The sequence below is a fragment of the Diadema setosum genome, chromosome 14 (assembly GCF_964275005.1).
Source record: "Diadema setosum chromosome 14, eeDiaSeto1, whole genome shotgun sequence".
NCBI classification, from domain to species: Eukaryota; Metazoa; Echinodermata; class Echinoidea; order Diadematoida; family Diadematidae; genus Diadema; species Diadema setosum.
The window spans coordinates 23,940,037-23,963,264 of record NC_092698.1 but is presented as its reverse complement, the minus strand read 5'-3'; the positions used below and the strand labels follow the sequence as shown (position 1 = coordinate 23,963,264).

At 41.1% G+C, this 23,228-nt stretch overlaps 1 protein-coding gene across 1 annotated transcript in view; it reads right to left on the bottom strand.

Annotated features, from left to right (window-relative positions):
• Positions 1-1,176: 1,176 nt before the first annotated feature.
• The window catches only part of LOC140237506 (uncharacterized), an 84,669-nt gene continuing 62,617 nt past the window's right edge, over positions 1,177-23,228 (bottom strand). The window contains exons 8-12 of the mRNA XM_072317437.1: positions 19,426-19,531; positions 16,749-16,795; positions 3,822-4,593; positions 3,062-3,235; positions 1,177-2,304 (exon numbers count right to left, since the gene is read on the bottom strand). Of these exons, the coding sequence (XP_072173538.1) occupies positions 2,133-2,304; positions 3,062-3,235; positions 3,822-4,593; positions 16,749-16,795; positions 19,426-19,531 (1,271 nt within the window). The 3' untranslated portion in view covers positions 1,177-2,132. The remainder of the gene's footprint in view (positions 2,305-3,061; positions 3,236-3,821; positions 4,594-16,748; positions 16,796-19,425; positions 19,532-23,228) is intronic.

The window sequence follows — 23,228 nt, the reverse complement described above, 5'->3', positions numbered from 1 at the left end:
CAGCCTACAAGTATGGGTGGTGGTACCATAAACAACAAATGTCTCCCACTGTCCATCTTCAACTACAGTGACATGAACACAATTACTCCTGCAGGTGGCAGCTGGCATTACACCACTCCCAACAATGATGTGATTTTCTGGACTGGCAAGTGTTTCTTGGTTCTACTTTGACTTCAGAAATACTGGTTTAACAGATATATAAAAAGAATCCATGGCTTCTTTAAAAGTGATCTTTTAGTAGTGATAGCAAAACGTGTTGCACACTCCACAGTGGCCAATCATAGAAGCGAACTGGTTAGGGGCTGATTAGTGAACAGATACAGATCTCTGTCGCTCGAAATGACTTTCCTCTTAACCCACTGAGGAGGAGCTGATTTTGCTACAACAAGGATTTCTCATAGGCACCTACCTGAGTATATTTGGGACTAGTCTTTGACAGGTTAATCACAGCCAGACTCCTGGGGTGTGTGTGAATAGATTTTTTGCTTTCTTTTTGAGCACTGTGACCAGCCGTTCTGTGAAAGTGAGCTGCCATTCATATACTTCCTTAGATTGAGGAATAAATAAATTATGTACACATTTTGTACAAAGCAATATAATGAAAATATATAGAGAGATTATGGATACTGCAACTAAAATACCAACATTCCCTGTACAAAGGGATCAAATATGTGCAATATTTATATCATGTGATCGTAATTATCTTTTTTTTTTTTGTCGTTGGTGGGGTTAATTCCAAACATTTTCTGTAGAAATAAAACATTCCAACAATTTACAATTGTTTTTTTTAAATTAACAAGTAATTACATGTTTCATTTATTAGTTTTATAGGAATGAAAATATTTATGATTACCAGACATTTGTATTTAATAGAAATCTTGTTTGCACCTTGCTTTCTGATAGTTTCAATTTTTTTTTTTGCAAAGACAAATCGATAAATCTAGAGTTGTGTATGTCAAACTTCACATGAATTTGATTCAGTAATTTTAAACGCATTGCACGCTTCCGGTCTAGATTTACAGGCTATATTCAGATCAATCTGCATTTGATCTAAGGAAGGCCAAAATTAAAAGAACCTTTGTTCTGCCTGGAAATTAGAGACACGGTCAAGTCTGGATTTAAAGAAAAAAACCCAGAACAATTAATCTTATAACATCAACAAATAAGACATTAATGTATCTGACAGACAATAAATTCATGTAAAATCATTCTTAGTTTAGCTTTTAAATTTGTACTTTCTTGGCTGCAAGATGCCGGGCAAGAAACTTGCGTATTGGTCATAGAAAAATCTGCTTTCTTGGTTGAAATCATTCTCCTACATCTTGATGAAGAAGAAACAGAAAATGTCAGTTGCCTTGTGCACTTTGAGAAAAAAAAAATCAAACACAAAGTTAATTTCTTGTAAAGAAATATAAATGTACAGTGAGGTATTACATCTTTGCCATTGAAGCTTGCACATGACACATTCAGTTTTTATTCTTAAAATCTTGTTGACATCTTTGTTACCATTCTTAGCGTTAACTGCCACAATTTTCAAATGTTCGTGATGGAAGCAAAAAGTGGATTGTGGTTTACACATTTGACAAGATGACTTGATGCAAGTTTCAAATAATTGCACACAAAAGAGTGGCAATGCATAGCAATGCTCAGACGTCTAGTCTGTGGTACACACTGAGCTGCTGTAGAGTCACATATGAAAGCTTGCTAAACTTGTTTGTTAACTTGTTTGTTGGCTTGTTTGTTTGCTCATTTGTTTATTTTCTCATGTGCTGTATTGTACTGAGTTTTTTTTTTGACAACAGAACACTGATGACCTCTGCTGCCAGTCAATCTGTCCAAATTATCACATGTAAACAGGTCTACAACAAGTGCGCATGGCAGATTTTGTTTTCATATAGAGAGTTGTGTGACACACAAGCATTACATGAATTATAGATGGCTTGCAGTATTACGTGTACATGGTTTAATATGCCACAGGCTTGCTCACGATTAAGACATGTGTACATTATCTTTTCTTCTTTTAGTTTCTGTTCGTCTGATGCGTGCTTCCTTGGTCGTGAAAACACTTGGTCATTATAATTATCATCATTCGTTTGATAAGTCGGCGTCCGTGGGGATGGCCTCCAGTATTTTCACTCCATCCCCTGAACGTACTCGATGTGCACCAGCCCCGTCTCCTCGCCGCGGGAACAGAGCAGCCACTCAGGGTCCACCTGGTGGTTGACGGTAAGGACATCGCCCTTAGAGAAGCAGAGTTCACCTTCAGTCATTGACACGTGGTGGCACAGTGCCTTCACGGGACTCCTGTGAACCAACAGCAGAAGGCGCAACAATGATCAACTACACTGGAAAAACTTTGTTCTCTTTCTCTGTACATTACAATGTTCTGCATGAAACTAGAAATAATTTATGTAAACATTATTACCCTCTGACTTTCAGAAAGAAAAAGAGTTTTAAAAAAGATAGAACAGGTGCAGTGGAATATACTTGTGCGACTGAAGAAGGTTAAAAATGTAGCAAAACAGCTGCTAAAAACTGCTTATCCAAAAGTAGCAAATCGGTGGAGTGAAATGGAGTCAATAGGGGCCTGAGCTTTCAATCCAAGCAGAATCTTTGTCAGAGGTGAAATGGTTGCAAAAAAAAGCATACTTGTTTACATTCCTGGAAACATTTAGCCCCTTACCAACATTACGCAATGACAAAGATATTTATCTTCAATAACACCTGTTGCTTGATCATCAATGAGTGAGGCCTGAGGTTTTCATTAAAAAAAAATGTATATTCACAGTATGTACATACAAGTTTTGTTGTTAAAAATCACTGCATGAAATTGCTAGACAGCAAAGAAATATTTGTTATTTCAAACTTGTCATATGATATGTGTCATATATGTGTAGATATTATATTGCATTGTTTACGGAAATTATAAAATAACATTGGAAATAAAAATCATTACATGTAGTCATCAGAAATATGGAGAAAATCTTTGTTTTGTTTTTTGTTTTTTTTTTTACATCAGTAAGAATCTATAACACCATTTGACCACCACAGATGCACTCACCCTGGACTGGTCTTCGGGGAGGTTGGGGAGGCGCGGCTGGATCCGCTCTCTCCGTCTCCGCCCATCCTCGTCTGCTCCTCCCGGGCCGGGGTGGGAGGGGGCGTGCAGGGCACCGCCCTGGGCTCCGGCTGCTGGGGCTGGCTGGGCATCATCTGGTTCCACATCTTGGAGAAACTAGGGCGGAGCAGAGAGCATGGGAAGTTGGAGGGAATTCTTAATGGGGTGTATATGGAATATATAAGGATTGATATGACATTCCCAAAATCAAAAAGTTGAAAAGGGTAAAACATCTCTTTATATATCAAGAGTTAAAAGGATGTCATTCTCACTGTAGCCTTATACAACACAACTGTTACAGTACTTGATGAGGCTGAATCTAATGTCTCTTAAAGAATATGAAAACTACATTTATCTAGAATCATCATTATTTTTTTTATTCATTTTTTTTTTTTTTGCTACACAGAAAACCCAGAAATGGTACATGTTGCAAGGTCCTGTTCCAGCTTTTTTATTGTAAAGAAAAGGAGTTTTCTCTTGAGTGACTACAGGACCACTAACACTTGGACATTTTGCAACTACTGGTACTGAAGGGGGAAAAAATATGATTAACCCATTGAAGATGCTTTGATTTTGCTACAACACGCATTTCCCATAGACGCTTGCCCGAGGCCCGAGTATACTCGGGTACTCTTCTTCAACGGGTTAATGCTCTGTTACAGACTATGCAGCCACTTGAAATATGTGAGTTTGTGCCATTCACCTTGCTCCAAGTTTCCCCCATCCAGACGAGAAGGTGGAACTTGTTTCCTTCATTACGGGAGTCTGCTGCATATCGACGCTCATACTCCTCTTGCTGCTACCCCACATGCTGTATCTGGGGTTTGACGATTGGACGTTGCTCCCTCTCCGAACGGGCACCCTTTCTGGTTGTGTAGCAACGGATGAAGCAAACTCCTTGATCCATCCGAGCGACCACCTTGTTGATTGCGAGTTCTGGGCGGGCAGTTCACGCTGGCCGCCACCCATCGCGTGCTCATCTCCCGAAACATTCTCTGCAGGGGTGCTGTTTGCTGTCCTCAACAGCCCTTCACTTGTAGCAGGCTGTTCTGAAGACTGTGGCCTCCCCACTGGAGAAACTTTGCGCGCATTGCGCATCAATGTCATTGAGCTGTACATGCCCGTGTTCACCGGTCTGGCCGGGTTCGTCTCCTCTCGTCGGGGCGCCCTGCCGAATAAATGCACCGTGGGGAATCCACTGGGTGCACTCCATCCCTCTGGTCTCGTGTCCGTAAGGCTACTAGTGTGGAGTGAGCTCAGGCTGGCCCCTCCGTGCTGTTCCACCAACTGCTGCTTCTCCCTCTGCCTCATGGCCTCGGCCTGGATGTAGCCATACTCGAAGCCGTGGTCGAGATTGAAGGGCAGCTCGGCCAGGGGCTGGACAGCCACCAGGAGGTCGCTGAAGAGCTGCTCGAAGGGGGCCGAGTTGCACAGAGACAGGAATGCAGTGGGTTCATACAGTCGCCGGATGATATCTGTAACAGACACACAAAAAAGACACACATTGCTATGACATTGTGAATCTCTGACTGCCAGCTTCCATTAATATGAAAAACTGGTGCAATAAAAATTTGAAATCTAGCAGCCTCATATACATCGTAACTACCAATACTACCCAATTTCCACAAAATCAAGAGTGAAGCATTTTGTGTAAAAACTTGTGACATTTGACAGATTTAGAACCTGATGGACTTCAGCTCACATAATTGGTTTAAAGAGAAACAAATCAAAAGATTAAGTGTGTTGTAATAAATGCATTAGTACACACACAAACATGTTGGATGAGATGTGCATTCAATTGTGGTGAATGTCAAAAAGCATGCTCAGTTTGTGGAGTGGTTCTGATGCACACAGATGCTATAGGCACGCTTTGGCATGGACTCCTGCTGTCTTTTGCCACAGTGTGCACACACTATGGCATGACAAAACAGGAGAAGAAGAAGGAGAAGAAGAAGAAGAAGAAGAAGAAGAAGAAGAAGAAGAAGAAGAAGGAGAAGAAGAGGAAGAAGACAAGGAAGACAAGGGAGAAGAAGAGCTATACGGCGCACCCACCGATGGCAGAGGAAACAAAAGTCCACCTCTGAGGCAGCCAGGAACAGTGAATGTTGTCCCTTCTCCTGCTTTCACTCCAAATTTGGGCATGCATGTGGCATCACTGCCACGGCTTCCGCCCACCGCAGGAGCGACTTTTCACCCTTCGATTATGTAAATATCACCACGCACACTGATTTTTTTTTTCCACCCTAACAAACCAACGGTGTAAAAGAGCATCAAAAGCATGAGTCAGAGATGGTTGCATAGAGAGAAGACATACACAGCGGACATGAGAAGGAAAATGCCATCATCATGTTACAATGCAGAAGTGAAGAGATGGAGAGGTTTCCCAGCCCATTACCAGGCAAATGTCATGTGATGATAACCTTGCCTTGCCTTCACTTTATCTCCAGCACAAAACTAAACCACTATCTCCGTGCTGGTTTCCATGGAAACTTTAGAATGTTAATGCTCCATACTTCTGCAAACACTTGGTGATGTTCATCACACCAACAAAAAGAAAGAAGAAAAAAGCAACAACAAAACAAACACTGACAACCACATTGAGGCAAAAGAATTCAATACAGCTTCACAAGACTGAAATGCACCTCTGCATTTTAGCACAGGGGTGGAAAAACAGAGGACATTCCCCTTTCCTGTGCTGTTCATGTTACCGAAGTTAAAGATCACCATTTGGTACAAATATCGTGTAGAAGGCATCACTTGGCATTTTTGCTCATAAATAAAGCTAGTTATAATGTCATCGCAGACCAAAATGTCAAACTAGGAGTCATCATTCTCAATGGAGATACAAGAAGCCTTCCAACATTGGAGAGCACTTTGGTATTCATCCACTGGAGGCAACAATGCTTCATTTGGGGTGTGCATGTATATACTGTATGTCTCCAAAAGAATTACACCAGGACCCTCCAAAATGATAACTTTAGAAATAGTGAATTAACCCAAATACAATTTCAGGGTATGAAATTATAACTTATTGCCCACATCTTACAGAAAACCCCATCCCATTTGCTTCAGTGGTCAAAGAGAAATGAGGAGTTTCGTAGTGCATGTCAGGAATCCCTTTTCTCCAAGTTCTGTCCACTGTGTGCACACATTAATACGCAGTTCCAAGAGCATCCAAGTGCTAAACTTGGAAGAATCAGACCCATGAAATGCTTTACAATGATCTACATTTCTCTGTGACCACTTAACCAAATCGAATGGGGTTTTCTGCAAGATATAGCTAAGATTTTATGTTTTAAGACCCTGAAGTAGCACTTAGACAGTTTAATTGGAAGTTATCAATGCGAAAATCTGATTGTAATTTTTTGGGGACGTACTGTATATCAAGGATTTTGATTGAACTACCCAGGGAAGTACCACAGCTCAATGTCTTTCAAGCATGCTTAATACCATGTTGCGGCAGAATAAAATGACCCTGTGGGATTCTGTACATCCAAAAAATAAACCAATTATCTGCCGGTGATGGAGAATGCCTGACACAGGCAGAAGAATTCTTTATAGGATTAAGACTTCAATGTGGGAGGGTGCTGCTGTGAGGGACCTGCATCGTAGATGGACCTGGCTTTGCAATCAGGTCGTTCTCTCCGTGCATCACGGCGGCCGCGCGTGCGGCGAGTCAGCTTTATGAGCAAAGATTAGTTGATCATTAAGCCCGGTCGGTGTCACACCAGGGCAGATGGCATTCGCAGGTGTCAGGAAGTAAATTGATCTCAGCAATCATGCCTTATAACTGACAATATTAGTCTGTGGTGGGGTCATCAGTTTCCATCAGAATTGTAATTTTCATAATGATATTCCATGGGCATTATAATTCACTTAAGAAGTTCTGGCTTGCTCTGCAAATGTGTTAGTGTGAAAGAAGCAGCTCAGCAATATAAAATAACAGCATTGATGAGGAAAAGCAGTGAAAAGACAAAATGTTACTGATTCATAGTAAATTTAGGAAGAGATAATTTCTCCTGCTGTGTCTAGTGTGTTCATTTGCATCATATTCTGTTCAATCGCTTGTTCCTATGTCACTCGTTTTCATTGTCAAACTACATTTCATTTGGCAAATGCATTAACTAATATGTGATTTTTTGTTCACTCATCTAAACATTCAGGTAATTAGGTGTTCATGGCCTCATTCATATGCCCATCCATCTGTTCATCAATATATCCACCCATCTATTCATGCTATTATTGAGTTCTTTTTCTCCCAGGCTTTAGCTATCAATCAATGTATCTATCCACCCATTCATCCAACCATCCATCTATCTCTCTACGAGTACTTCTTACTATTTTTTTTTCTATGTAGTCATCTATCAATATACTTGTAGGGCCTATGTTGCAAATGCTGATTCAAGCTGTAATTCATCAGGGCCATTGTATAAAAATACCATATGTCCCCCCCCCCCCCGAAAAAAACTACAATAGGACCCCCTCCCCCGAAATGATAACTTTAAAAATAGTGAATCAACCCAAATACAATTTCAGGGTATGAATTAAACTATAACTTATTGCCCACAACCTACAGAAAACCCTATCTGATTTGCTTCAGTGGCCAAAGAGAAATGAGGAGTTTTTTTTTAGAGCATGTCAGGAATCCCTTCCCTCCAAGTTCTGTCCATCCAACTTGGAAGAATCAGACCCATGACATGCTTTACAACGATCCACATTTCTCTGTGACTACTTAACCATACTGAATGGGGTTTTCTGCAAAATAGAGCTAAGATGTTATGTTTTAAGACCCTGAAGTAGCACTTAGACAGTTTAATCATATTGGAAGTTAGCAATGCGGAGATCCGATTGTAATTTTTTTTTTTTGGGGGGGGGGGCACACTGTACTGAACTGAGTTGTTAAGACTCATACAGAAAAACAACATGTGCAGCACTCGTTCAGTGTGAAGACACCATATGCCATTAGGCCAGATGGAGAACTATCAGGTCAAGATCACATGAATGAAGCATAATACTCTGAGCAAGCCTTTGAGGTACAGAACATACATCGCTTGAACCACTCCTTATCGCGTTCCGACATCACGCACGAAAAGCGTATCTCCAAGACTTTTCCCATCAAAGGAAATCTATTTTGGGGAAAACCTCTCCTTGGGCGCAATATTCCATAGTAGCAGACTACGATCATGAATCCACCGATGGCGGGGAAATTAGACAAAAATAGCTTGCAATGCCTCATCAGCCCCTACTCACTCACATGCTGAGATCTCAAGGATTATAGTATGTCCCCCACTTAAGGGTTTGGCATGGTGTTTTTGCAAAATATGCTATTAAATATATCAATGTATATATCGGGGTGGGGGAGGGGGTAAATGGTGTACCATCTAGTAGTTGCCATTCCATGCGTCAACAACAGCTTAGCGATACTGACAGCATCATTAAGATAACAAAATTAGTCATCTGTCTGCCTATATAAACAAGATTCTCCTCAAGCATATTGACGTTTCAACTTCATACATTGTAAATATAACAGAGCTCAGAATAGAACGAATAATTTTTGTGCTCCAAGTTTCAAAGACTGAAAAAAAAAATGATGATACAAGCTGCCTTACTGCTGGAAATTTTGGTATTCATCAATACTATGATGACTTTAACACTCTCCCCCCAAATCCATGGCATATCTAGTTTTGAAGGGCGTTTAGCACTGCATACAGGTAAAAACTCGAACAGTTTTCACAATGATAGAAGAGTAAATGTTCAAATATTAAATTTCATTATTTCTTTAGGAGTTTTCTTCACATCTGGGGAAAAATTGCTGGGAGTTATCTTAGAATTTTCTCCACAATTAACGACATAGCAAAGCAATATGAAAGACAAGGAGAACTGAATAGTTTCCCAATTGAAATGACTAATTTTTTTCTCTTTTCTTTTAATACACTACGGGAACACCTAAATTAAGGAGCCCAAGGTTGACCTATCAAAACCTGCTCTGCTTCAGAGCCCACAGATGGAAGCGATTCGCTTTACGCTGCTCAGGAAATGACAGCAGCAAAAAATTATGTGTGGGGGGAAAAACTGTACAAAAATGGACAAATCACATGAACTACAACAAAAACACAGAAAAAAGAAGAAAAAAGAAAAAAGAAAGCACACCGCTTCTCAAGAATTTGATCTCGTTCCTGATTACCAGACTAGAGTTGCTGAGAGAGAGAGAGAGGTTCTTGCAAGAAGACTGGAAAGGTAAGCTTTCTCTGTCTTCTCCCCACCCACCCCTTTTTTTTTGGGGGGGGGGGGAAGAGAGGGGGAAAGGGTAGTTGGATTCAGCAGAGATTCTAGGTATTTATGCAAAACATCCTACTGAAGACAGATGACTGACACAATACTGTACGAGCTGAAATTTTCGCGGTGGTTTTATTTTCACGAATTTCGCGAATCGCCTTTAAACCGCGAAAATAACAACACGCGAAAATAACAACGCGCAAATAGTTACGTTCAGTTAGACCGTCGCAACCGCGAAATTAACAACACGCGCAAATGTCCTCCAAGTAGCAATTCGCGAAAATATCTCTACGCGAAAATTTCAGCTCATACAGTATATCATATAAGGGTTTTTTTTTCTCTTTCTGCTGGCTTATTATCTTTCTTTTTTTTTCTTCACAAATTTATCTCCCGGGCTTCAAATCCTCAACCAGGCTAGTACATGTTGACTGTCATGTGTTATGACTGTCTTTAGCTGTGAGCACTTCACTTTGCCATGAAGTATGCATGAAAGTATGTGCCATAAACACAGTACCATACAGTGTCTTTGCATAAACTGAAAAACAAAATACAAAAAGATTTCCATGAATGATGAGTTTGTTGTTGTTGTTTTTTTGTATCTTGTCATTATGAATATTAATAATTCTTTTTTTTTCTTTCTTTTCTTTCTTTTTTTTTTTTTTAGATGGTGGCAAATCACCCTGTTGCCTCTCTAACAGAAACTTGCCATAGATTGTATACAAAGTTCACTCGATTCCAATTACACAATGGGATATCGTACGATGCTTACAGATACTCCCACCTAATCCCATTTACACTAGTTATGTTCAGACGACAAGCCCTAACCTCGAGGTTAGGAAACCTCGAGGTTAAGCTCTTGCCCCCTAACTTCGACGTGCGTCCACACGATGAATCTTAACCTCGAGGTTACGAAACCTTGAGGTTAAATTCCTGCCCCTTTGAGTGCATTGATTTTTGTGTCCACACGGTGCTTAACTACGAGTGGGGACACCCTCGCGGCTTGTGGTTAGAGCACAAACCATAAGATTTCTCGTAGCTCTTAACATCAAGCTAACCTCGAGGTTAGCTAACTACGAGTGCGTCTTCACGGTCCCTGACTACAAGCTTAACCTTGAGGTTAAGGCTTGTCGTCTGAACGTTACCACTAAATGTATACCTAGCAGGAAGCGGGAAAGGGAAAGGTATAAAACAGGAATGTTGGGAGGGGGTGAAAGAAGTTCATTAACACTGCCATTGATACAGAGAGAGAGAGAGAGAGAGAGAGAGAGAGAAAGAAATATGGCTTCTGCAGATGCCATTAGATAAAGATGGAAATAAATTGAAGGTATGTATTTGGGATGACAAGGAGTTAATGAATAAACCTCTGAATGGGTTTGCTTGATGAAAATGCATCCAGTGGCTGCACAGAGACCAGGGGGGCTTATCATTAAGGTCCCATCATCTGCAGTGTGATTTCCCAAGAGAGCAAGGGCCAAAATGAAACTTTTAGTTGTGACTGTACACCAGTGATATCACCAGACACTTAATCACCGACAAAACTAACCCCTTTTTTTCCCTAAGCACCATTATCCCAATCATCAATATGGGTGTTAGGTGGTATTCAAATATCTATTAAGAATCTGTCTCTTTACACAAGTTTTCACACCTCTCATGAAGTTTCCTATGATTATAGCTCACCCCTCCCCCCCCCCACACACACAAACATATAATATTCACAATAAGAACTATGCAAAGTGTAGTTTTAGTCTATAATTTTAACTGTTTTTGTTCTTTTTTTGTGTGTGTAAACTGTCAAATCCCTAAGGCAACAATTAACAAAGAGATGAAGGGAAGAAATTGTTATGTTTATTCAACCAGAGGTCTAAGATTCACTGAAGCAATCATTACCTCAAAAATGAGTCAAGATCTAGACAGGCCAGATCAGAACCGAAAGGGGCTCATTACTGTGGAAAGTGATGCGGTCGACCGATATGGGAATGGAATAGTCCGGTCCAAGAGCCCAAGGATATTGCTCCCACTGTGTCAGCTGCATATTACACAGCACCAGGAGGGTGGTTCCCGGATCTTGCGAGGGGTGTCATCTGACGTACCCTTGACAAGGTTCCGTTTACCCCTCCACTGAGGCAGAACTTGCCGCCCCTCCTCCTCCGGAGCGCAGGAGGACAGCCAATAAGATGCCGAGTGATCGGTGCTACGTGAGAGATTAGCTGACAGATAAAAGCGGTTGATGATGCAAGGGTTTTTTTTCAGGGTATGTTCTTCCTCCTCCTCATTCCCCCCCCCCCCCCCCCCCGATTTGGGAATTTAAAATGAAAAGGATCATCAACGATCAGTTCATCACTATGTAACTCCTGCAAGGTTTATTTGGAATTGGGAAATTGTCTACAATCATTTAAAAATGGGACATTTCACTACAAGAATTTCACAAATTTTATAGCAAGGAGACGTAATTTGTGCTAATATTATCTCAAGGACTCAATTAGGAAATTATTCAAATTTATGAGACTCATGATCAGTTCCTTAACAGAAGTAATAGCTGACTTGTGTGATGAAACTATCACGGGATACGACAAGAATGATGGACAGCAGACAGTGCTTCACACCACCCTTCATCCTTGCCTAATCATATTTTAGACTTGAGAGCTAAAATTTTGGTTCCGATGCAATTTGATTTCAGGCCTAAACATCAAACCTCCTGTGCTTTAATTAAACATATCTTCAATACAACCAGTGTAGATGGCATATCAAAACAGGAAAATCTGTACCATCCTCTTGGGATCCATGTTCCCAAACTTTAATCACGACTTTGTGACAGGTTGCGGAGATGAAATTCTTGGCAATTGAGAAGATCTAAAAAGTTGTCCTTGTAAAAGCATGAAGATGCAAAGTAAGATTATTTGATCCTCCCATTTCTTGTCAAATCTAAATGTGGACCATCAATCATTGCCTCTTCAACCAGCAAGTTTAGTTATTCTATTGAAACCTGGGCAGTTCCTTTCTTCCTGCATTTATTTGGTTTGTTTGTTGATATTTTTCTTTTTTCTTTTTTTTTTTGGTTGTTATTGAAGGTGGCACATCCTACGTGTGCAAGGGAACGTTGTCTTGGACGCCTTCCAGATGGGTGACGATACCCTCACCATGTTTGCTGCAGTCTCTCCCGTCATTTCTAATTAGTTACGCAGACTTGCTTTGCTACCTGAGACCTCCTTTTCTTGGCCGGGTCACGAGCAGGAGGAAGACATTAGCGAATTGAAAGTATGAGCCATGACACTGAGGAACTCGATAGAAGAAGTACGGTTGAAACTTTTTCCTCACAAGCTGGACATTTTTTTCCCCCTTCTCTGCTAATTCACGTCTTTTTGTCGTGCATGGTACAGGCATGAACAAACCAAATTTGTGAACACACTGCGATTCCTTTTAGAATAGAAGAATGCATTGATAATAATAATGATAGTGATATTAATTATGATAATGATAATAATAATAAACAATCTGTGTTTATTTGATATTACTGGAATAATTCAATCAGGCTGGACTGAGACTAATATGCATCTTTTACACAACTTCGAGGGACCAGTTTATCTTGGAGATGTGATGAACAAGGGACATAACAAAATGATGCAACCGATAATCATGTTTTTATTGTACCTCATCTCATTAAGTTGGGGGATAGACAGACAGAAACAAGTGAGTCAGAATTATCGTCCTTCCTTTTTGTCTGAAGTAAGCATACAAATGACAACACAAGCCTCCCATTCATCACTATCACTGCTGCTGGCAGAGGTCCACACAGAAACAGCCATCTATCTCCCCACTTCCTTTTTGCTTCACACCTCGGGATTTTACGCTTGGCAGCCATCTTTGACATATCCGAACACTCGCCGTTAACTTATACCAGCATTCTCGTCGGAGAAAACAAAGCGGACTTTATAAATAGCTAGCCCCCAACGACGAAGCATGCGCTGCCCTCTCGTCAACACAAGCCCACATCAGGCGGGGGAGGAGGCAAACATGTTGCTGAAGTGCAGACCCGGCGGCACCCGCTCTGGAGCCATGGAGGAGACAGTCCATCCACTCATCACACACTTTAAACAAAGCACTTGAAGCGGATCCTCACAAGGATGTGTGAGAACCGCCCCCCCCCTCCCCACCCACCCAACCCACTCTCCCCTCGCTCCACGTATGTACAGTGTATCACCATCGAAGCATTCCTGTTCCTGTATTTCTGTGGTACAGTCTACATTACTGTAACAATGTATCTACTTAAATAAGTTGTTTCATTTTTTTAAATCTTAAACTGTATTGGAAACATACATTATTAAAAAAAAACAACCAAAAACAACCAAGCAGACAAGAGTCTCCTAATTGCAGTGTAGTAGAGTACACATATCTACTTGCTACGCTATAGAACTGTACCTTATTATTATCATTATCACTAAATTGCACTTGTAAAAACAGAGAGTTACACATATTTCTCTCAACGAAACATCCACTACAACAAAAACAGTAATGATCTCAGTTGATCACTAAACCACTGAACAACAGAAAAATAAGCATTGTGTAGTGACTGTATACTGTACACTCAAGTATATGTACATGTATATCAAAACTGCCATCAAGAAGTGAAACGTGGAAGTGAAAGATGTCGAGTGCTGACAGCATGCGCAACTAGTGCATTTGTAATGTAACAGAACTGTCTCTTGTCTAGCTAAGAGCAGAGGCATTCACGTTGTCTGCTTTTGCATGTTGATGCGTCAGATACAGTGTTTGTACATTCACTCATGCATATACCGCATGACATCAGGCCTATAATTGATATTAGTTCAATTTCCTTGAAACCCGGCCCTCGACATACAATTCTCCATCGCTTGGGAAAGATGGCAAAACGTTAAAGGCACATGGTCCCGATGGTTTAGTCGAATGCGTACGCGGGCGCACAACGCAAGTTTCCTATAGAGACCTACGCTATCGACTCCTCTTTAACACTTACGCTGTGACCCACTTCCCCGAGTCCGAAGAAGTCCGATCCACTGTAGTCAGTGGTCCGATCACAGTTCGGCTCATGATTTGGCTGAGGGGGATGACAGCTTTAGCAAACTTACGCACATATGCACACACCCTGGCATTACTACAGACTGCGTGATGCGCAGAGAAGACAACGAAGGCAATGTTACTTAGCAACACCTATGCGCTTTACTCTTAATGACAGCTCAACTTCGGCAATCTTCGTATCAATGCTAACGGTGATCGGCAGTATCATCAACAGCGCCCTCTACACTACCGGGACTATGCGCCTTTAATGTTGGTGCAGTCTCCATAAAGAATGCAAAAATCAATGTCTACTCACAGCAGTGCCTTTCTATGATACCATCATTTGACAATGTCAAAACATTTTTTTTAACCACCCACCAACAGGTGGCGCTCTTGACAATGTTCAGATAATGGTAGTATGCCCATGGATATACGAGTTGGCCTACACTCTCTCTGACTGCTGACTGCAGCAAATTGCAATGACATAATGGCTGCAATGAACTTGAGACATTTCCTGACCTGATCATAATATTAACAACTGCCACAATACCCAATGGTTCAAAGACACTTTCTCTTTCCCTTCATGCTGCCCTGTCATCTCTGTTTATTTTTCCAGAAAGTGAAATGATGACAATGAGAGATTATGTGCTAATCAGAATGTGGTATCAGGCTTAGTCTAGTCCTTCGTGGCAGACCCTGGTCCTTCCTGTTTGAGGCTGTGGAAGTATATTTTGCACGTCTACTTTTTAACTTTACATTCAGATGATCTTCTCCCATGATAACTGATGGACAGCTAACTTTGTCCACACACTATTAAAAAGTTTAAAGATGTAAAGTACTTTATATTCTTTGTTTATTTATTTAATTTTATTTAATTTAATTTATTCATTTATTTTGACACTTGAGTTTGACACAGCCAGAATTCATGTTTTGGTCCCACTAACATCAGCACCATATGTGATATCAATAGCAGTTTGAACTCAGTGGTGCTAGAATGGTTAAATCGAGGTGAGAGTGCTCAGATCCCAGAAGAGTTTGATTTCATGTTACGTGTAAACTAATCCTACTCCATATATACCATTGGTCCATGAGTCCTGGATGCCTCGACTATTTTCACCTCAAACCCCTCCCAACCCATCACCTCCCTTCCTCCCCCACCCCCAAACATGGTGAGTCACGTAACGTAGGAAAAGACCAAAGTCAGGATGTTCATGTGAAAGTTATGTGGTTCGTCTGTCAACGTGCATCAACCACGCACATGTTCAAAAACCTGCTATCGATCAGATTAGTGTATCGCAGCATGTGTCGCTGGTATCTTGTGACTCACACTTCCCGCAAGCCATAATGTTGCACAATGATCGAGAGAAGTAGCAGGAACATTTGTCAGGTTTATCGTCTGCACGGCCCGCTACAATAGGCTTCAATTCTCAAGGACAAACAGCCGCAAGGGAGTTGAACTGTCCCTGTCGCCTAGTACGAGGGACTTGAAATAATCCTACGTCACAGCCAGGCCGACAAACGTGCACAAAGTCCCAGAACCTCAAACTCACTGGATATCACTTGGTCCATCCAAGTTCAAAAACAACAAAGAAGAAATATATTGTAAGGCCTTTCAAATCTTAACATCAGAGCAAAAAACAACAGAATGCGAACAAACAAACAGACAAACAAGCAAGCAAACAAACTTCAAACTCCAGAGCATGTCATCTACTACTCTCCACCTTCCATTTCACTGCATTTAATCCTTATTCTCATCAACCTGTCGAGGACGAGGAGATTTTCCTAGGACACGCTCTTCCCATGGATACCTGCCCAAGAATGCTTAGAACTACACGTAGTCTTCAACAGGATAATCATCAAGTCCACTGGTGTACCTCTTTCTTTACTGACTGGCACAGCTTACACCTGAAGCCCGCTGTCAATAATGAGGGGGGAGGGATTACTTGATCCTCTCATCATTGAAATGGCATACTGCTTTTTGGGGAACTGTAACATTGTTACAACTGAGTGGATTTTTGTCACACTTCCACTACTACAAAGTTTGAGGGGTCATGACCAATGCTGATGAAATAGCTAGACTGTTACAGCCATTAAACATGATGGACACAGGCAGAAAGGATAATGTAGCACCAATGCAAACATTTTGACAGGTAGGTACAATATGATTACTAGTCATTTAATTAAGCATTTTTTTTTTTCATTTTAGCTGAAAAAGACTGTATTTGATGAGGTGTTTGGAAGCACAGAGTTTAGTCAACATTTGTACTACTCTATTTTCTTGGGTTTAGGAACACACGTACGTCTATAGGGGATTCATACCAACCTGGGTGCGTTTTGATGTGCTCTAACCACGTCTCCACACAACGGATGCTGTAGGAGAAGGAGACAAAGATACAAAAAGAAATCATAAAGATTATATCAAAATATGGATACACATTATCACTATGTTCCATTTGTAACACACAATTGATAAACATGACTGCCACGGTAGTGCTTTAAAAACAGCAAATAGCAAAACTGAAAGAAATCAACCACTAAACAAAGTAAGCATATCAGTGCATAGGAGACATTTGATTATCACTCCCCCCCCCCCCCAAAAAAAAAAAAAAAAAAATAACCCACAACTCTCCAATTAACTCCATCACTGCCATGAGTAAACTGAACTGCACAAGATGTCGGTGGCAATTCAAAGCATCGGCAATGTGAGGGTTAATTGTCTGTAGTAAACACGAGCTACTCGTGTGATACAGAGGGCTTTGACTCAGAATATTTGGCTAGTTCCGTTTGTCACTTTCCTCACCAGCTGATAAGAAGGTACCTTGAGTTGAACCCAAACAGGAAATGCCTATCGAGTCGGGGGAAAAAAAAAAAGCCAGCCAAAAAAACGAGGAAGCGTGCGGAGGATTAAAGGTGAAATTTCATTGACAGTCATTTCGGAGATTATGGAACGCAATTTCGGTTCATTAGATAGTCATTCATCTCGTGAGAACAGATGGTTTGTAGGTGAGTGGCTTTGGGGGGAAAACAGTCTGCACTGCAGTGGGCTGATGTTTTGAATGTTCATCAGAGCCTGCCTTAAGTAATTTATAATTTGCACATATAAAATGTCTGGATTTTTTCTTCCCTTACTGGAATTCTTCTAAATCACACAATATTTAAAGAGAAAGGAATACATTCCCAGTTATGCTATCTCTTCACATGCCAGCACACAATAAGTATACAGAAACAACAGTACATAATGCTTACACAAATGTATACATTCACAGAGATTTACTCTGTTATTGGAATGTGTAATAGTACCATGGACCCTACCACAAAGGTCCATGGGGGTATCTTTTGAAAAGATCACGTTATGTTGAACATTTTGCACCACATGGGCCGCCTACACATGATTCATTCATATGGTGAGAGGGTCTAGCGTTGACTGACAGGCCACCGCTTACACAATGCGGACTACGTGACACTTGGCACAGATTCCACTTACATTATTACTCAGAATTTAAAGCGCACAATGCAATAAGGATGGATCCAGGCACAAAACAATGCACAAAGTGAAATATTTAGATCTCTTCTTTTGTTTATTCCTAACAATACAACCACTCCATCCAAATTATGAAACAAATATAGCATCTGCCATTTTAGGCTCTCAATGTAATTTGCATTGTTGAATGACTGCGAAGTGAAGAAGTGATTATGGAAATTCAGTTAAAAGGGACAACTGGCCACGAACATAAAAGACCCTATTAACCAAACTGCTGTTCCCAGCTATTGACTTCGTAACAATGTTCATGTCCAAAGAATGGGATGATCATGTCCAAAGAATGAGAGAAACAGAAATGTATTACAAATTCTTGTCTATAAATGCCCAGAAATCAACTCACTGGCTCAAGAGAATCAATCAACTGGCTATATAAAAATGACCCTGAAAAGTTTCTCTAACTTGTGATGGCACTGTGCATGGATTCAAGGACTTAGTATGAAGTGTTGATTCACAGTCTTTATGGTCCCCCCCCCCAAATGCGCAGGGGATTATAAAGCCTTCTTGCCATCCGTATCAGCCCTTCCAATGCCTTTGGCATCAACAAAGATTACGCTGGTTCTAAATATATATTCATACTTGTCACATGGCACGAAGAAAACACACATGATAACATGAGGACGCATTGATAAAAGACATTGAACATAAAGCTACGAATGCTTGACTGGTAAATCCCAGAACAGAAAGTAGGAAAAGAATGACAGTTGCGCCACACTGACATCACACCCTCTTTCCATTTATTTCCACAGTCATAAAGATTGGAAAGGAATTAGAGAGGCTTCACATTTCTGAAGACTCTCAAAAGTTGTGTCAGTGTCAGCAACAATAAATGGCAGGTGAAATGGCTGAAGTGATTTTAATTCAGCATTTCAATTTGACATCTGACCAATTACGCACATACGCAGAGCAAAAGGAGGCTAAGAAAAACAAACAAAAACATCACATTCCTGTTAAGCAGAAATTCCTTCTGCGTACTGTACGAGCTGAAATTTTCGCGTACAGATATTTTCGCGAATTTCTACATGCAGGACATTTTCGCGTGTTGTTAATTTCGCGGTTGCGAGGGTCTAACTGAACTTACCTATTAGCGCGTTGTTATTTTCGTGTGTTGTTATTTTCGCGGTTCAAAGGCGATTCGCGAAATTCGCGAAAATAAAACCACCGCGAAAATTTCAGCTCGTACAGTAGTTTATGATGAAGATATTTTGTTCATTTTGATTTCTCTTAAGATGAATGATTACACAGATGCACCAAGTCAAACTCGCTTTGGCAACCACTTCAATGATTTGGACTCCTCTTAGAGCAGTTCACATGGAGTTCAACCTGTTAATATAGACCACTTCTTAGCAAAGGCCACCCTACCAGCCCTGTCTTATTAGTGGTCAGGATTGAATGGAAGAATCCTTCCTGTTTCAAAAGCAGTGATCATGACAGTGGCCAGTCACTACGCATGTATACTCACTTGAGCAGGCCGAGGAAGAAAGCGTGCGTCCTTAGCTTGCTGTCCTTCAGTCGGATATCTCTGGAGATCGTGGAGGCCAGTTCGTGAAGTATCCTTGTGCCGGGACCTGTTACCAGAAAGACAAAGAAACGGGAGAGGAAAAAAAATACAATAGATTATTGATATTCATATTCAAAAACAGGAAGTCTTGGCAATCTTGATGGACTAGGAATGCAAGCTATACAGTTTCTTTGTGCAAACTTTTGCAGATACACAAAATTCCTTGCATGAAACATACTGAATGCTATTACACTCAGCAGTCATATTATGACAATTTCTTCAGAGAAGGTTTAGAAGTGGATTATGAAGTGTGCTTGTTTTCATCTTCTATGGTGCAAGAGACAGGGTAGGACTAAAAGTAATGAACTGATGATGGAATAGATCATGCTGAAAGCAAGGAGGGACGAGTGACATTAATGTCAGACATCATCGGTTCCCCCCATATGCTTCAAAGCGATTACTAACACCACAGAAAACATACAGTGTCACACTCTGTGGAATTTTGTATACTGTTGGAGGCAGATGGTGGAAGGCAGGCAATGTTAGGAAGGTGCTACAGCAGCTCAAAGTAAGAGATGGAGACATCCATTTCACTGCACCACTGGCTGGTGCTGTCAGCCGAGCGCTGCCGAGATGGCGCAGATGCATAATGCAGCGGCAAGAATTCATTACGACATGCAACAATGCACAGCCTGAGACAGAAATGTTCTCCACAAGTACGGGAGTGACATGAACAGAGACAACAGGAGAGAAAGAGAAAGGGGGGGGGGGGAGAGAGGAAAGCAATTAGACGAGGGAAAGAAAATTAGACAGCACTTAAAGAAACATCATGGTAGACACAATCCAAACTTGATGAAACTTTGAATCCAGAGTCAATGAGGAACAGTGAACGAAAGAGGATCTAAAATCAAAATTGCAGTAATATATTTATCTACATATGAGTGGGTAAAGCATTATATTTGCAAATAATGTACTGTATGTTCAATTTCTCTCTATTCCTAATTCTGAAGTGAATAAGGAACAGTGAAAGAAAGAGGATTTAAAATTAAAATGAAGTAATGCATTGTATATTTATCAACACATGAGTGGGTTAAGTATATGATTGCACATAATGTACTGTATGTCCAATTTCTCTCTATTTATGATGCCCTGATAAGAAGTAATGCTACTATTTCTACAACACTGTTAACCACTAGTTGTGACCACCTTGTGCACATAATACCCCCTCAAAATGAAGAAGAAGAAGAAGAGAGGAGTATTACAACTATAATTAAAACAACAACAACCACCCACCCAAATTTGATTTACATCATGCAAAACCCATGCAGGAGTAATACCTGCCCAAAACATATGGCAGTGAGGTTTTATATGGCCTCACGGTAGCAATGAAATAGGTGAATGGTTGAAACATATACCTTACCAACCACCTTTCTCTCATCCCTGCCTGTTCCTGCTTATTTATGTGGCAATCTCTCCCCCCCCCACCCCACCTTCACGAACATGTGTTAAACTCATGCAGCCAAGCGCGTATCCCGACGTCATACGACCGAACACCGTGACTGCTCGCCCCATCTCCAGGAATGCGTCTTCGCCAATCGTCACACGGGTCACTGCGCATCGCAATAATACCACCTACAGGGGGAATGGGGCTCGTAATTTATGCCGCATCCCAGCTCCACAAAGTCTGCTGTTTATCGATACATCGGTGTGATGGCATAATGACTTAGCCACCTCATATATTACCCTAAAGTATTTGGGCTCAATTCAAGACTATAATAAACAAAGGGGTGACAACATTCACAAAGTTGGGGAACAGAGGATCTTGCACCATGTATACAGATATGACAGAGGAGTACCATTCTGCTTTTATACCCTTTCCAAAGTGCACTGCGACATAGTTTTCTTTCTACAGATTTATGCAAAAGCATATGCAGTGGTTTTGATGTCATTTTTTACATGCATAAAGGATCCATAAGCTTGATTAGCACTGAATAAAACAGAAGCGCTAACTTCCCAAGCTCCCAAAACCAATCAAGATGAACTAGGTTTCTAGATGCTAGCCTTTGAATGCCATTGGGTACCTACTTATCTATTATATACATTATAAAATAGCAAAAGAAAAAAGAGTGAAGTATGAATTTACAAGTCATTTCATCTTATGACATCTCCTCTAAAAAGCAGATTTATGAAATGACATTTGGATATCTTTTTCTCCATCACATGCCAAAATAGAACATGATCTTGTGCAGAGAATTAGCATTTGATGTTAAATGAGGTAGTAATCTTACATCACGTATGCCAAAATTAATATGTGAGTTATGACCAAACTGTCTTGTTTTGGAGAGAGAAAAAAGAGAGAGAAGAAGAAAATCTGAAATGGTAATCACTGAGAGAACGTAATGAGATTTGGCTTCAACCATGCAAATTGGATAACCTAAATAGATGAATGGGATTTTTATGCACCCAAAACATATTTATGGATTATCCTCCAAATGATGCTGCCATGATTTTCCAGTCTGATAAATTTCAATGAGATTCACCCCATGTAAGGCAGGTATGAACACACAGACACACAGAAATATGTCATCTTCCACAATGTTCTCATGATTATTGAAATTCGGTCAGTGACTCTCGTTGTCCCCGTCAAACCTAATTAATCAAGTTCAATTCATCTGTGGGCTCCTCAAGGAGCAGCCATCCACACAAATTAGTTTACAGCTAGATCTAATTATTTCAGCAAAGTACTCAGCAAACCACTGATGACAAAACCATCTAAAAAGGCAGGTTATCATTTCGACTGGGACTCCTGCTGTAGACTACCCACCCACTTTCCTACTTTAAAAGGTCGTTTCAGAAGTTCACTTCTTCAATCAGGAGGAAATTCTTGTCAAATTTACCCTCTGACTACTAGTATGCAATCATTACCCCTTTCATGAATATTGCTATGGTACCGGATTTGGTCATTGTTTGGAATGATACAACCTGCAGTGTTTTCATATCTTCCATAGATGAGGATCTTTAGTGTGTACTTCCCTCATTGTTTTATTTTACTTTGTTTGTTACTCACTGATAACAACATTTTAAGTGCCTGGAATATAGGAGTATTCCATTAATCTGCCTGAACAATTAAAATTGAGACTGAGGCAAAAGGAGCAGCTGAGAGGAGGCCAGTCGTACATCCAGCTGTGAAGCTAGTTACGAGGAAACCTGATGCACCCGAGGCGTACTCGTTGTCAACTTGCCTCAAAATGACGCCGTAAAATTGGGGCAAATTTGCGGCCGACCCGTGACGGCGACGCGGGGAGCGGAGAAACCAGCACACAGTTGCGTTTTGTCTCTTGTTGTCACTGCGAAGCAAGGGGATCTAGACCTCGCGTGAGAAGGGGGGTCGTGTTACAGGTTGCGACAGAACGGCGACAAGTGGGGAATCCACTGGCTATTTGGACAGGACTGCCGCCACATTGTCTGCAATGTCCAGTCCTGCCCAGATCGAATTTGGCCACTCGAGGGAGAAGTCCGGCACATGAGAGGCAGACTCTTCTTTGAATAGGCGAGGATGCGGTAACTAGCCACACTGGTCCTCCTGCCTCGCGCCCCCCCTCGTCTTCCGAAATCTCTCACTCCGTCCGACGTGCTCACGACCGCGGATATGCGTCTGCCCCCGACTGGAGCCAGCCTGCCTGACCGCGCTGTGCATGCATAATGGATGAACTCCCAACTACCTGCTTTATTCTGCATGGCAAGCAGCGAATAAGGGATGTGTG